Source organism: Mastigoproctus giganteus, chromosome 1 (genome assembly GCF_048544385.1).
Source record: "Mastigoproctus giganteus isolate SK-2022 chromosome 1, ASM4854438v1, whole genome shotgun sequence".
NCBI lineage: Eukaryota > Metazoa > Arthropoda > Arachnida > Uropygi > Thelyphonidae > Mastigoproctus > Mastigoproctus giganteus.
Window position 1 is genome coordinate 65,931,693 of NC_143575.1, and position 15,688 is coordinate 65,947,380.

The following is a 15,688-nucleotide window of genomic DNA, read 5'->3' on the forward strand; positions in this document are numbered from 1 at the left end:
ACGTTAATTAGTGGCAAACATTTATTTGACATAATATTAACAATGGAGTACGAGATGGATGCATTTCATGATGTTACAACAGATACTCGAAGGTTCCACCATGAGACGCGATGCATGCGTGACACCGACGCAGCATGGATTGGTGGCGGACACGGTCGAACACACCTGGAGTTTCTTTGACAGTAGCAGCAGCGCAGACGAGTCTCGCCACGATATCCATTTCCGTCTCCACAGGCGATTCATACTCGATAGATTTGAGGCCCCCCCCACAGAAAGAAATCAAGGCTCGATAAATCAGGTGAGCGTGGGGGCCAGGCAACGGGTCCACCACGGCCAATCCATCGACGCCCAAAACGCCTGTTCAAATGGTCACGAACACACCTTCCATATTGGGCAGGCGCCCCGTCATGTTGAAACCAAATGTTGCGTCTCACATTTGCTGGAACATCGTCAAGTAACCCTGGTAGAACTTGTTCAAGAAAGATCATATATTTAGCGGAGTTCCTGCGGGATGGTAACAGGTATGGGCCAACTAAGCAGTCACCGACCATACCTGCCCACACATATATTGCGAAGCGATGTTGTGCCGCATGGGGATACACACCGTGTGGGTTGTCTGACCCCACACATCAGCATTGTGCTGATTGAATAAGCCTCATCCGTGAACAAAACATAGGCTAAAAAATTCAAGTCTTGTTGAACACTTTCTTTGAGAAACCACTGCGCAAAAGCCACACGTGCGGGATGATCTTGGGGGGAGCAGTAACGGAACCCTTTGGAGATGAAAGAGGTGTAAGGAATCGTCGTGCCAGACACGCTGTACACTGCAACGAACTCCTAAGGCAGAGGCAACGGGACGTGTGCTGGAAATAAGTATTAGGATTATTCTGGACGGCTATTCAGCACACTTTCTTCCATGGCGGGAGTTCGCGTCGAACGTGGTCTGCCCGCACTACTCCTGTTACCTCTAAATGACCCATAATCGCACACATTTTGAGCACACGCGCAAACAAACGGTGGTCCAGTACATGTCTGTCTGGGAAGCGTTCTCCATAAATTCGTTGAGCGGCTCGTCCATTGCCCTCTGCTAATCCATACACTAGGTGCATGTCTGCCAGCTCACAGTTCGTATATCGATGCATGCTCTTCGTGCGGCGACTACTGCTTGAATGAGTAAGCCAGAAATTTTCCCTCTCGCGAACTGATGAACAGCGCCGTGTACCGACTTACGGTGCCGTTTCCGGTTATGGGTTCCTATGCGATTCACATTCCTTTAGATGTTACCTACCTCCCCTAAACGTTTGTACCAATATTTTTGAGACACCCTGTATATACACTGTGCTGCCACTTTATTAGGTACACTAACCTAGTAGCGTGTTGAGCCTCCTTTAGCCTTCAAAAGAGCCTGAATTCGTCTAGGCATGGATTGAACAAGATGCTGAAAACGCTGTGCAGGAATGGAGTACCATGCAGACATGTGTGTGTCACGCAGTTCCTTGAGATTCGACGGAGGTGTAGGCCTGCAGCGAACAGCCCTTTCCAGCTCATCCCAAAGATGTTCCACAGGATTGAGATCCGTGGACTGAGCGGGCCACTGGAACCATCTCATAGTGATTCGGGCTTTGTGCACCAGCGCTGGAAGTAACCATCTGACTGAGGATAAATTGTCAACATGAACGGATGCACTTGGTCAGCAACGATGTTTAGGTACGATGTAGCATTCAGACGTGAATCTATGGGTATCAATGGACCCAACGTGTGCCAAAAAAACATTCCCCACACCATAACACTGCCCCCACCACCTTGCACAGTAGTCGTCAGACATGGCGGGTCCATGGATTCACGTTGTTTTCGCCAAATTCTGAGCCTTCCATCAACATGATGCACAAGGAACGTCGACTCGTCAGACCAAGCAACTGTTTTCCAATCCTCGATAGTCCAGTACTGGTGTTGCTGTGCCCATAGGAGGCGTGTTCTCTTGTTCTTCAGTGATAACAAAGGTACGCGATGTGGCCGTCGGCTGTTGTAGCACATTCGCGACGAAGTGCGACTAGTGCCCCGTTGCGATATTTTGTGCTGCGCACCAAGGTTGTATTCTGACGTGATGTGTGACATTGTGGCCTTTCTGTTCGCTTGCACAATTCTAGCCATCCTCTTCTGATCTCCCTCTCATCAACAAGCGGTTTTCTTCCACAGTAGTGCCGTTGAGAGGATGTTTTCTGCTCGTTGCACCATTCTCGATACACTCTTGAAACTGTGGTGCGTGAAAAGTTCAGGAGAACTGCCGTTTCAGAGATGCTTTGTCCAGCTGTTGTTGTTATTTGGTTTTTAGGAGCATTAGCAACTAAGGCCATATTGCTCCGGTGCGGTGGTCATTCCCTGACCTTTCCGCATGCTCCGTATTTGGTGGTGACGGGCTCGAACCCCGGTCTAATCAAGAAGCGTGTGCTACGCACTGGTGCTCCTTCCCACCTGGCTACGGAGGCGCCTATGCTTTGTCCAGCACGTTTTGTACCTACTACCATGCGACGTTCGAAGTCCGTTAGATCACTCCTTTTCCCCATTATTGCTACGGTTTGTACGCTTAACTGATACTAGAAAGGTTGTTCTGCTGCATTTATATCCACAACTGTGGTCATGTGACTTGCAACGTTTTGGGACAAACGATTTGTGTGCACAGCAGGGGTGTCCCTAATAAAGTGGCAGCACAGTGTATATCTTCTTTTTAATCACCAACAGAGGATATTTTGCAGTTTAACCTTAGCTACAACAATCCATTTCTTATCCGCGTTGTTTACAAATGACAGTCCAAAACGAATGATACCAATATGTAACAAAACAAAAGTTCGTTTATATTTTAATTAATAAATACATTTGTTTATATTCCGGCACGACCACATAATCACAGGAGTTTATAAGACAGAAAGGATACAAGAATATCAACGCATTTAGCAGTCACTCGATCTTGAACCATTTCTTGTGTCATTGACGTTTCCTTTAGTGTAAATATTTTGGCAGGGCAGCAAGTGAAGGTTTTGTCCTTGCGACACTATACTTATACATAAGTGCATACAAATACTGTGATATTCAGTATACGAGCTTGTAGTATTCGTATAATAATTTTTTTTTCTGCAGTTTGCTATAGCTGGCAAACGAAGGTATGTGTGTTTTCGCCAGACTCGTTCTATTATGTTTGGTCAGCAGAATTAAATGACTTAGTGAGGAACTTAGGACTATCTAAATCCAATATAAAACTCCTGGTATCTGGTTTAAAAGAATGAAATCTATTGGATCCTAACTGAAAGACATCACTTATGTACGTTTTTACAGTACAATTAAGTGACATAAGTGGAGTCTTTTCAGAGCCAGTTCAAATAAAAATTTGAAGGCTGCGTTGCTTCAAAATGGGAATTCACTAAAATAGGAATGCACCCAAGGAATGATGTTGTACGCCCTGTTCATATTTAAGAAGGGCTACGGAAATGTGAAGCATGTGTTATAGATCAAGCATAACCAGTATAAAAGGGGTGTGTGTGTGGGGGGGGGAAATTTAAGATGCTATGGTTCCTTCTGGGTTTTTTGATTTTTCTGCCTCTGGAAGAGGACAGAAGATAAGATAAGTAATACAGGAGAAGAAAATAGTCCACGAGAATTGAGTTGCAGCCTGGTGCATACAATATAGTAAACAACACTTTGGTTCCAAAATACAAAACAGTCTTGATTCCATTGTTCCACACCAAGCATGGACTGGTCAAACAATTTGTTACAGTACTGGATCAGAGTGGCAGCTTCATGCTTATGCAATTAATATTTCCAAAATGATCTGATGAAAAAGTGAAAGGTGGCCTATTTATAGGTCTACAAGTTAAGCAGACATTGGCTGCACGAGAACTGGAAGACAAAATGACAGATACTGAAAAATCCCTGGCAGTCGTTTCGCCTTATACTGAAGGGCTTTACTGGTAATATTACGACTGCAATGACTGATAGAACTAGTTGACAATTTTACAGAACATTACGAAAAATGGGATGCAGAACGTCAATTAAGCTCCATCACTTGCACTCTTACCTGGAATTTTTTAGACCAGATCATCTGGGCTCTCATTGAAAAGAAAGTTTCCACCAGGATATATAGTCAATGGAGAAGAGGTGTCAAGGAAGGAGGGATGAGGCCATTGATGGGCGACTATATCTGGTTCTTGTTTCGGAATGAATATAAAGCAAAAAAAGACGAGGACATTCAAATATACATTTTAGCGATTTTTTTTTTTTTTTTTGATTAACCTGAGCTTCTTCACTTGTAGCAATTAATGCTCTATTCTGTATACAAGATATATACATTATAAATAAACTTGATGACTTCACAGTATTATTAGATATTTACTTTTATTTTATTTTTGGAAAACTACTGATGTTAAACAAAAATTAAGTTCATATTCGGAACTATCATATCCAATTTTATAGTGAACCATCAAGAACTACAGTCTCTCTATCTCTCAAGTATTTTCCTTTTTGTTTCTAGGCTGTACTTTACGTTAGAAGAGGCAGACGAAATGTCCCAGATTGTGGGGCAACTTTAATAACAAACCGGCATGTTATAACTGCAGCTCATTGCGTAGTGGGAGACAGAGGCCAATTGTAAGTATCTTGATATTTCATTATAAGTTTATATCTCGGTTACGATTTCACTCTCTGGCTAGATTCGATCGAATGAATAAATAACTAAATTAAATTAATTTCCGAGGTTATTCAATTCTATTCTTTTGGGGAATTGTGTAAGAATATGCTAATATCAAGAGAAACTCCTATTTACTACAAAAGCACTATTAATGCACAGAGTAGGTATTCAAGAAAAAGCAGTAATATATATATATATATATATATATATATTTGTAATAGTGATAAAAAAGTTAAAATGACTAACTGTAACTAATATTTATGGGTTAATGCAGTTGCAAGCAATCATGCAATACACCCATAATGTCTATAAAATATTAAAATATTAAGGATAATAGAAAATTATTATTAGAAAAAGTGAATCAATCCAATAATAATACCATCAGGGACCTAAGAAAACGCAAAAAAAAAAAAAAAAAAATTATCGCTTTTTACCGTCAATTTAGATGACTTCACAACTGGAGCCAACCACCCAGACTGAGGGAAAAAAACGATAAGAGGTTCTCTGTTTCTGTGATGATTACTATCTTCTTACTATCTTTTTCTTCTTACTATCTGCATGTTTCTCTTTGCGTTAAATTTAATTATTTATTTATATTTATTTTTACCGTATCCATCACATAGGGTGCACCACATATTATTTTGACGACTATTGCATTATGTCCTAGATACGGTGAATATGTGGTATGTATTATATATTTAATCTTATTTTAATCATTAAATTACGTTCTCTGTCGGGTCAACGATGATTAATATATGCTTACTTTTATATTTCTTACATTTGATTCTAATAATTCTAAAATTTCTTAACTTTTTATTTACATTCGATTTATATTTATATTTGGCCTATACTGGTTTATATTTGGTTTAGATTTAAATTACTTAGCATATATTAAACAGAGAACCTCTTATCGTTTTTTGCCCTCAGTCTGGGTGGTTGGCCCCAGCTGAAGTCATCTAAATTGACGGTAAAAAGCGATAATATATTTTTTTTATATTTTTTTTTTTTTTGCGTTTCCTTAGGTCCCTGATGGTATTATTATTGGATTGATTCACTTTTTCTAATAATAATTTTCTATTATTCTTAATATTATTATATATATATATATATATATATATATATATATATATATATATATATATATATAGTTCCTATTTTTTGTAATACGATTTATTTCGTTTAATAGCTGAATTATAATGATAAATGGTGATACTAATGAAAAAAAAAAAAAAGGTAAAGTGGTGCAGCCATTATCAACCCACTGCAGGATGGAAGCCTCCTCAACAATTCATGCTGAGGGAAATGGACCATAATTTGCTACGCTGGCGCAGTGCGGGTTGGCAGATCGACCGTATTCAGCAGTCAGGGGCTTGAACCCCGGGATACTCAAAGAGGGTGTACTACTGCACTCCCACTCCTGATGACCACTCGGCTACGGAGGCGCATACTAATGAAATATACGTGAAACTGTATAACATATTTCATTCAATTACGCTACATCGGTGTGTCGTATGCTCAATAGCATGATCCGCGAATAATTTTGAATCAGACATCCCAGTTTTAGGGTAGTGCAAATTTTGTTTACAGGATCACACAGAATGTTGTGTTTCATAAATTATGTATATTTGGTTTTACTTCTCTTTATATTTAAAAATTTATTCGCTGTTTATTCCTTAATTTTTGATCACCAGTGTATATATTCATTTAAAAATGTATGTCCAATATTATTCGGCAGTATGATTTTAAGGTTCATGGACAGCCGTCAATAAATTTGTGAGGCAATATGCAGAAGAAATACTGGTCAAGCGTCATGAATCCCTGATTTCATTGTTCTCTAATTATAGTGTATCTCTATAATTAGAGATTTCAACCCTTTCTTATCTGTAAATTGGAGTATAGTAGTAGTAGTAGTAGTGGCACTTGATGCAAGAAAGCAGTGTAGGAGCTTATGCAGCATCAGCCAAAAAAAAAAAAAAAAAAAAAAAAATCACACCATACCCTCCAATTGCCTGTCCAGTTCCTCCTTAAATTTATTTAACCTATCAACTTCCACAACGACAGATGGAAGTTTGTTCCAGCAATTAACCACCCGCTGGCTAAAGGCAAATTTCCGCACATCTATTCTACATCTATCCTTTCTTAATTTGAACTTATGTCCCCGTAGGTTCGTATTCTGAACAAGTGGGAGGATCCCATCAGAATTCAGCGTGCTCAACCCATTCAAGGCCTTATAGACCTCAATCAGATCACCGCGCAGGTGCCTAGTCTCCAGCCACTGCAATTTGCAGAACTTAAGCCTCTCTTGGTAAGAGGATCCCTTCATTCCCCTCACCAATCGTGTTGCTCTTCTCTGTACACGCTCAAGCAAATCTACATCCTTCCTAAAATGAGGCCTCCAGACCTGTACGCAGTACTCAAGGCGTGGCCTGACCATTGCCTTATACAGAGGGACAATCACCTCCTTTTCCCTGCTAGCAAAATTCCTATATATCATTGACAAAACCCCATGACCTGCCCTAGCAGCCTGTCTACATTGCTCAGAAAACTTCATATCTGACTGCACAATTACTCCCAGGTATGTTATCAGTTGCACACTAGTGCTTGCTAGAGGTGTCTGAAATGTACATAATATGTACGAAAAGCCAATATGGAACAATGTGGTTTTATTGCATATTTTTTTAGGGAAAACGAAGTGTACATCTGTCTGGTCAGAGAACTCAATACCCATAATTTGAGATTTCGTGTACGGAAATATGCATATCTCCATGGATGACGGAAATTAAATATAATTGATCCTTTATCATTGATTTTTTTTTTTTTTTTTTTTTTTTTTGAAGCCTTGTCTAGCCAAGCGATATAAACATGCAGCAACAGGGGTACCCATTACCTTATTTTGTTATGGAAAATCATCAATAAAGAGATCTAGGAATTTGGCATGCTTAACTGTCCTGTTTTCAGACACGATTATGCTCTTTCACATATTACCTAGCTGTGATTGCTCTCGTACGAAAAACAATTTTACGAAATATTCAACTTATCTCCAAGCCGGTTCCATCCCAAATGTGTCATGCTCAGAATATCTGGCATCTGGAGCAGTGGAAAAGAGTTCTCTGAAGATATGAATCTCGATTACACTATTCGCATTAGATGGAAATACTTCGTGTAGCGTAATCCCGAAAAACGTTAAAAAGACTACATCAGGTTGGCCGATGCTTGCTTCTGCTATGCAATGGTGTGCGACAACGCAGAAGGAAGATACCGCTAAGTCTCTGATAAATAACACCATTCGTCCAACGCTGAGGCGATTTTATGGCGCAGGAACGTTTTTCAAAAGGGACAATGCCATTTTCACAAAGCTCGATGAGTGTAGGCCTACTTTGGGGAGAATAATGTAACATTCGTGGAGTTATCAAGTAGAGCTCAGACGACAGTCCAACAGAACTCTATGAGATAAACTGAAATTACCTGAAAATAATTCATAAAGGCCAACATGTATCATAAATGTTCCACAAACACTAGATACTGTTTTTTCTTTCTATCTTTCTGTGACACGTTCGTGTACTGTTTCTGCAAGCAGCGTGTATTCAATGGCTGATATGCCTGTTTTGGTAGAAGAAAAACCAGAGTTTCGAAGGAGAAAAGCAACCCGAAACCAACTCGTACACAGTCTGAAAGAAAGATCATAAAAAATTGCCGTCTTAATGGATTCTAACTTTTACACGTCGTGTAGAAAAATAGCGATCGTAATCATTGGTTAAAGATGCATTGCAGGATCATCTAGACAAGGCTGCAGTATAATTCAGATACAGCATTGGTTTGTTAAGCGAAAGTCTTGTCTGACAAATTGGTATTGGATATTATGATGTGGTTGCAAAGGAACTGCATGCAAAAAATAATTTTGATATCATATACTTGGATTTCAGGAAAGTTTTTGACACTGTTGCACTTGAAAGACTACTGTACAAATTGGGGCACTATGGTATTAAGAAAAGCTGCTACAATGGCTAAAAGGGTGGTTAAGTGGGAGAAGACATAGTTGTAATCAATGGACGCTGCCCTTCGTGGACTAATGTTATTAGTGTAGTCCACCAGGGTTCGGTGTTGGGCCCACAGTTGTTTTGTATATTTATCAATGATATTGATGAAGGTATATCATCAGGCTTAATGTCGAAGTTTGCAGACGATACAAAGGTGGGCAGGGTTGTTAATGACAGTAATGGCAGTGCGCTACTGCAACAGGATCTACAAAATTTGGGCAGATGGGCTGAGAACTGAAGTTTAACCTTGACAAATGCAAAGTACTGCATATGTGTAGAAGTAACCCCAGAGAAACGTACCAACTGTGTGGTACTACACGTAGGGTGGTAGAAAATGAAAAAGACCTGGGAGTAGTTGTGCAGTCAGAGATCAAATTTTCAGAGCAGTGCAGATAGACTGCCAGAGCAGGTCATGAGATATTGTCAATGATATACAGGAATTTTGCTACAGAATAGTAGGGAAAAGGAGGTGATTATTCCTTTGTATAAGGCAATGAACGGTCAGGCCACGCCTTGAGTACTGCGTACAGGTCTGAAGGCCTCATTTTAGGAAGGATGTAGAGTTGCTTGAGCGAGTACAGAGAAGGGCAACAAGATTGGTGATGGAAACGAAGGAATAGTCTTACCAAGAAAGGCTTCAGTTCTGCAAATTGGAGCGTCTGTAGACTAGGTGCCTAATCAGATTGAGGTGTATAAGGCCTTGAATGGGTTGAGCAGGCTCAATTCTGATAGTATTCTTTCTCTTGCTCCGATTACGAACCTGAGGGGGCATAAATTCAAATTGAGGAAAGACAGTTATTGAATAGATGTGTGTAAATTTGCCCTTAGCCAGCGGGTAGTTGATTGATGGAACAAACTTCCATCTGTTGTGGAAGTTGATAGCTTAAATAAATTCAAGGAGGAACTGGGACAAACATTTAGAGGAAATGGATGTGTGAAAAGGTTGTGTTTTTTTTTTTGGCTGATGCTACATAAGCTTGCTTCCATGCATCACATGCCTCAACTATTACTACTATTGTATTGCCTGTGAAAGGATCAAGTGATGTATTACTTATTAAAGGCCATATACTGTACTAATATTTCATCGAGAAATCGTTATCTTTTCTGTAAGAGTCCTAATAATCTTAGGTATATGTCAATAATTAATGATTTAATTTACTAGCGAAAATGTTTATTCTTGGACAGCCAGTGCAATGAAACTAATTTCTAGCAACGTTAAGTTACATAACTAAAATATTACTTTTTATTATTATTATTTTTTTATTTAGGTTGCAAAGTACATCACTAACCATTCGTCTCGGCGAACATGACTTGAACAGGGATGATGATGGGGCTCAACCAATCGATATTGGTGTGGAGTTAGTAACCATGCATGAAAATTTTGAATCAAGAACTTACAGAAATGATATTGCTATTTTGCGGTTAAACAGAGAAGTTCAGTTTACCGGCACGATCAGTCCAGTTTGTTTGCCCTACGGAAACGTGAGAGGAGGAGGGTTGGCAGGTCTTTCAGCGTTCATTGCAGGATGGGGAACAACAGCATTTAGTAAGTCACAAACTAAGGGTAAATTTAATTCAGTTTACTTACTAATCAATTTATATTTAAATTTACCGCCGTGTGCAAAAATTGGGAATATTACACGAACTGTGGATATAATAATATTCATTTACAGAACATTACAAACTGTGGCCGCTCTTTTGCATACCAATAACGTGTTTTGACGTTAAAATAATTAAATGTTTAAATGATGTTTTTGAATTCATTGTCGTGAAACATATTCTGATAATGGAACACATCGTCACTTCTTGTACAGTCTAGTTTTCACAGCATTGCCTTAAAACCTGGTCACAAATTTTCGATGAGTTTATATCAGAAGAATTCCAAGGCTAATCACAAGAGCGACAATATTGTTTTCTTCCATGAATTTATTTACTAATTTGAGAGTACGGCACGTTCTTGCTGAAACATGCTAGTGCCGGCTGGACTGGGATTTTCCAGTTCAGGAAATATTTTATATCGTAAAATAACACTATTTCTCACTATTCAACATGCCTTCTAATGGAATAAGCGGGTCTCGCCCATAATACGAAAATAACTCCAAAACATTACTCTGAATATTTTACTGTTCGTTGGAAATGCATTGACGATGTTTCTAGGACCACATTGGCATTTTTTATCCTAGGACCTCAAAGTGACTTTCACCAATAAACAAACCAATAATTTCACCTTTTTCCCTCTCGTTCTTAGTCTAATCCTTATACTATATATCTTAGTCCAAGTTAGTCTTTATTTTCCTTTCTCTGGTTAACAGCTGCTTTTTTAGTAGCCGTACTACTTTTAGACGAGTCTCAGAGAGCCTACGACGTTTTAATTAGGGATCAATATTGATATTTATATCTGAAATTTATTTTTGGAGAACATTTTTCTTAGGACTGATTTTCTTTTAGGTATCAAAACTACAATCAACTCTTTTGGTCGTCTTTCGTTTCCAACCACATTTGTCTTTCCTTGTGGGTGAAAGGACCCTCTTTCTGTTCAGTTTATCTGCGGCTTCTTTTAGTTTGATCAGTTTATTTACAACTCCTGAACTCCCAGTGAGTCATGCTAGTATGCTCATACAGTGCAATAACATTTGCCCTTTTCTGCGGTGTTATAGCCATGTTTCATGAACAATAATAGAAAAATAACAAACAAATTATCAATTAATAGAAAAGATTATTGATTAATTAAGATGCTCTTACAAATAAGCTACAGACAATTCACTGCAATACATGCTATAATCACTTAGTAGGTAATGCAGTAACTCAGCATAGCGTTTTCATCCAATGGAATTACAGTATATAAATTTAATCCCATCCCATTTCAAATAAAAATTTTGATTATGTTCACACTATTCTCCCAAGACTGTATTGCCTCTGCTTATATAACAAATCGTTCTTTCCACGAGAATTCTTCAAAAAATGATAAATAGTTAATCTTTTAACTAACACCTTACAGTTCTTAAATAATTTTAATAGTCAAATCTTCCCACATTTTAATTTTCTTTTTCTCGCATACACAAAATACGTTCAACTTATTTATCACTATGTTTGAACTCTTACGATATTTCCGATATTTCTTTTTTAGATGGACCATCTAGCCAGATATTAATGGAAGCACAGATAAGAATCTGGGAACAAGAAGATTGCACAAGAGCTTACCAAAGTGTAGTGCCAATTACAGAAGTGTATATGTGTGCTGGAGTGGATGACGGAAGCAGAGATTCTTGTCAGGTATAAGAAAGTTTTACACTACCAATATTTTTCCTTAGAGATAAGTATATGCTCCGTAAAACAAAACGAAGAGAAACTTAAGTAGAAATTTGCTTAACCAATTTTTAGCACTTAAAAACTATTATAAATATGCTACCATATCAAGTTGCCTCCTTTTACTTTTAGGCTTGTCTCCTTTTTTAACCGTAAGGTTAAAAACGGAGATAAGTCTAATAAAACGATAAAAGCATATGCTAATTCTCTTATACAGAATGTTTCAAATTACACAGGATAAAAGTAGGAGCATATTCTACAGCTAAAAATAAGAAAAGAAATTCCGATGAACATTAAGTCTCAAAAGTCATTTCCAAGATCGCTGAAGAGGGAGATTCAGACGAACTGCGAATGTTGAAGAGTAAATACTTCGAGTACCATAAATGAATAGAAGGTTGTCAGGTCGCGTAACTATTTCATCTGAAAGCATATAGATGATATCACATGAACAGCAATCGAATTCATTTCACGAATTGTTTGCTACAAGATATGAATACACGCAGAAACTTTTACCAGTGGTTCATTTTGCAATTTATACACGAATCTCAGTTTCCCCCATGTTCTGGTTTCATATGAATCATATTTTACAAGAAATATGAATTTTTACTTCTCGAAACTCATACCTGAGCCGAAGAAAATTCACACACTATTGTCAGCATTCATTGTCAACAGACTAATTCCTTTAATGTTTTCGCGTGGTACGCTTGGGGACACTCTTATTGGGTCTCTCATGTTTTCTTATTGGTTGTTTTAGTGGCATGGTGCGCAGGTAACTCGAACTGAAGAATAGTGAGAAATGAAGCTCTTCAACCTTCGTAGAGCTATAAAAATTATCTATTAATCTATGGCACTATTCATGTCTATTACCTATGGATATATTAAGTAGGAAAGTTTATATGTAAACAAGATTTATTCACTAGCATTTATTTACTAACATTTACCTGTTCTTCTTCTAGAGTAACTAAAGAAGTGGTACAGGAAGTGCAGTACCACGAAATGTAGAGAATAATCTGTAGTTATTTAAGAAATTAAAGACAGTTACACTCTACGCAGGTTGAAGTACTTAATTTCTTAAGAATATCGTTTTATTTTTTTACCAGGAAGACTTTCAGAAATGGGATACTTACATTTCCTGTGGAAGATAACTGATATTAGGAAGACACCTCGAAAATCGGCAGAGGATATAGTTTATTCCCGAAGGTGCATCAGTCCACGTTTCCCGCGATGATTTTGTCCTTTTAAATATTGGATACAATAAACGGTGGTTGGTCGAAATGGCCAACGGGTTATCCAACCTCAAACCTTTAGGGCATGTGCAGCGTGTGGAATCACATGACTTATTCTACGCGTATTACCAAGCAAGACGAACTTATTATTATTATTTTTTTTTTAATTAAAGCCACCCTAGAACGCTCTCATCTGCTCATGTGTAGTATGTCCACAAATTGCGCGTGTTCTCTATTCAACTGCTAGACAAAAAAGTTTCTGCCGGGAAACCTTGTTGCCCACGCCTGAGACAGACCAACTCAACCAGGCGGTGGGAAAAGAGCCCATTCGGTAAAGGCCACGAAAGCGGGCCTTTACCAGCCGGTCTGGGGATGACAGAGATTTTAACCACTGTGCTACCAGCGCAGAGACGCAAGAAAAACCGCCTTCTGGAAGCTGGCGAAACCATTAACAATAGTCCCGAAACGATAAGACATGCCAGCGAATCGTGGATTTATCGCGCTGAATACTGCATTGAACAAAGTCGATTTGAACTGCTTATATTAGATGTTTTCCTTTTTGAGGTTACGGGTTTCTTTTTATGTTTTATAATTTATGATTAATATCACAGAAATGGAGCCGTATGAAACATGTTTACAAGAGCTTTTTTCTTTCTTATTTTTAGCTATACATTTGTTCCGTGCCATTTTGAAACCTCTGTACATTATTTACTATGTGATACATTTACATTATAAAATCATGTTTGTATTATTGCAAATTTATAGTTTACAAACTTAATAAAAACACTTCTAATGTTAATTATACTACTAGGAATTAAGCAAAAGAATAGCAAATAGCATTTATATCATTCTTATACCAATTCAATGAACAATGGTGGCAGAATTACCTATTAACTTTAGCATTAGCATTTAGCATTAGTAGAGGCATATGATGCAAGAAAGCAAGCTTATTCAGCATCAGCCAAAAAAAAAAAAAAAAAAAAAAAAACACACACCACTCCCATTTCACCCCTCCGTTCGTTCGAAATACCTGTCCAGTTGAGCTTTAAATTTGTTTAGGCTATCAACTTCAACAACAAGTGATGGAAGTCGGTTCCACCAACCAACCACCCGCTGGCCAAAGGCAAATTTCCGCACATCTATCCGACATCCGTCCTTCCTCAATTTGAATTTATGCCCTCTGAGGTGATTATTCTCAGCAAGATGAAGAATCCCATTGGCATTGAGCATGCTCAACCCATTCAAAGCCTTATACACCTCTATCAGATCACCTCGCCGGTGCCTAGTCTCCAGACTCTGTAATTTGCAAAACTTAAGCCTTTCTTCGTAAGAGTAACCCTTTGTTCCATTCACTAATCTTGTTGCCCTTCTCTGTACCCGTTCCAGCAGCTCTACATCCTTCTTGAAATGAGGCCTCCAGACCTGTATACAGTACTCAAGATGTGGCCTAACCATTGCCTTATACAAGGGAATAATCACCTCCTTATCCCTGCTAGAAAAATTCCTGTATATCATTGACAAGACACCATGAGCTACTCTTGCAGCTCGTCTGCACTGCTCAGAGAACTTCATATCTGCCTGCACAATTACCCCCAGGTCCTTTTCATTCTCCACCACTGTCAGTATAGTACCGCAGAGTTGATACGTTGCTCTGGGGTTACTGTTTCCCATATGTAGTACTTTACATTTGTCAATGTTAAACTTCATTTGCCACCTCTCAGCCCATCTGTTCAACCTTTCCAGATCCTGTTGCAGCAGCATAGCGTCAGTAGTGTCCTTAACAACCCTGCCAACCTTTGTATCATCTGCAAACTTGGACATTAAACTTGATATCCCATCATCAATATCATTCATAAACACCGAAAACAACAACGGACCCAACACTGAACCCTGAGGGACTCCACTAATAACATTAGTCCACGTTGAGCAGTGTCCATTGATTACCACTCTCTGTCTTCTGCCACTCAACCATCCCCTTATCCATAGCAGCAATTTGCCTCCAATGCCACACTGCTCCAATTTGTGCAGCAGTCTTCCATGTGCAACAGTATCAAAAGCCTTTCTAAGATCCAAATATATAATATCAAAGTTATTCCCTGCATCCAGTTCTTTTGTGACTACATCATAGTATCCAATCAAATTGGTCAGGCAAGACCTGCCCTTAACAAAACCATGCTGCGTCTGAGCTATAACTGAATTCTTGTCTAGATGATCCTGCAGTGCTTCTTTAACCAGTGCCTCCATTAATTTACCCGGAACAGAAGTTAAACTAACAGGTCTATAATTACTTGTGTCAGCCTTTGATCCTCCTTTGTGAATTGGGGTTACATTTGCACATCTCCAGTCTATGGGTACCTCCCCTGAGTCCAAAGAAGCTCTCATAATTATGGCTAGGGGTTTGCTTAATTCCTTTGCTGCCTCCTTTAATATAACTGGATAGA

General features: G+C 38.7%; 1 protein-coding gene across 1 annotated transcript in view; it reads left to right on the forward strand.

Moving 5' to 3' along the window:
* Positions 1-15,688, forward strand: part of LOC150090864 (proclotting enzyme-like) — a 68,786-nt gene that overhangs the window by 40,521 nt on the left and 12,577 nt on the right. Inside the window, exons 5-7 of the mRNA XM_090373282.1 lie at positions 4,523-4,638; positions 9,984-10,261; positions 11,843-11,988. Of these exons, the coding sequence (XP_090229408.1) occupies positions 4,523-4,638; positions 9,984-10,261; positions 11,843-11,988 (540 nt within the window). The remainder of the gene's footprint in view (positions 1-4,522; positions 4,639-9,983; positions 10,262-11,842; positions 11,989-15,688) is intronic.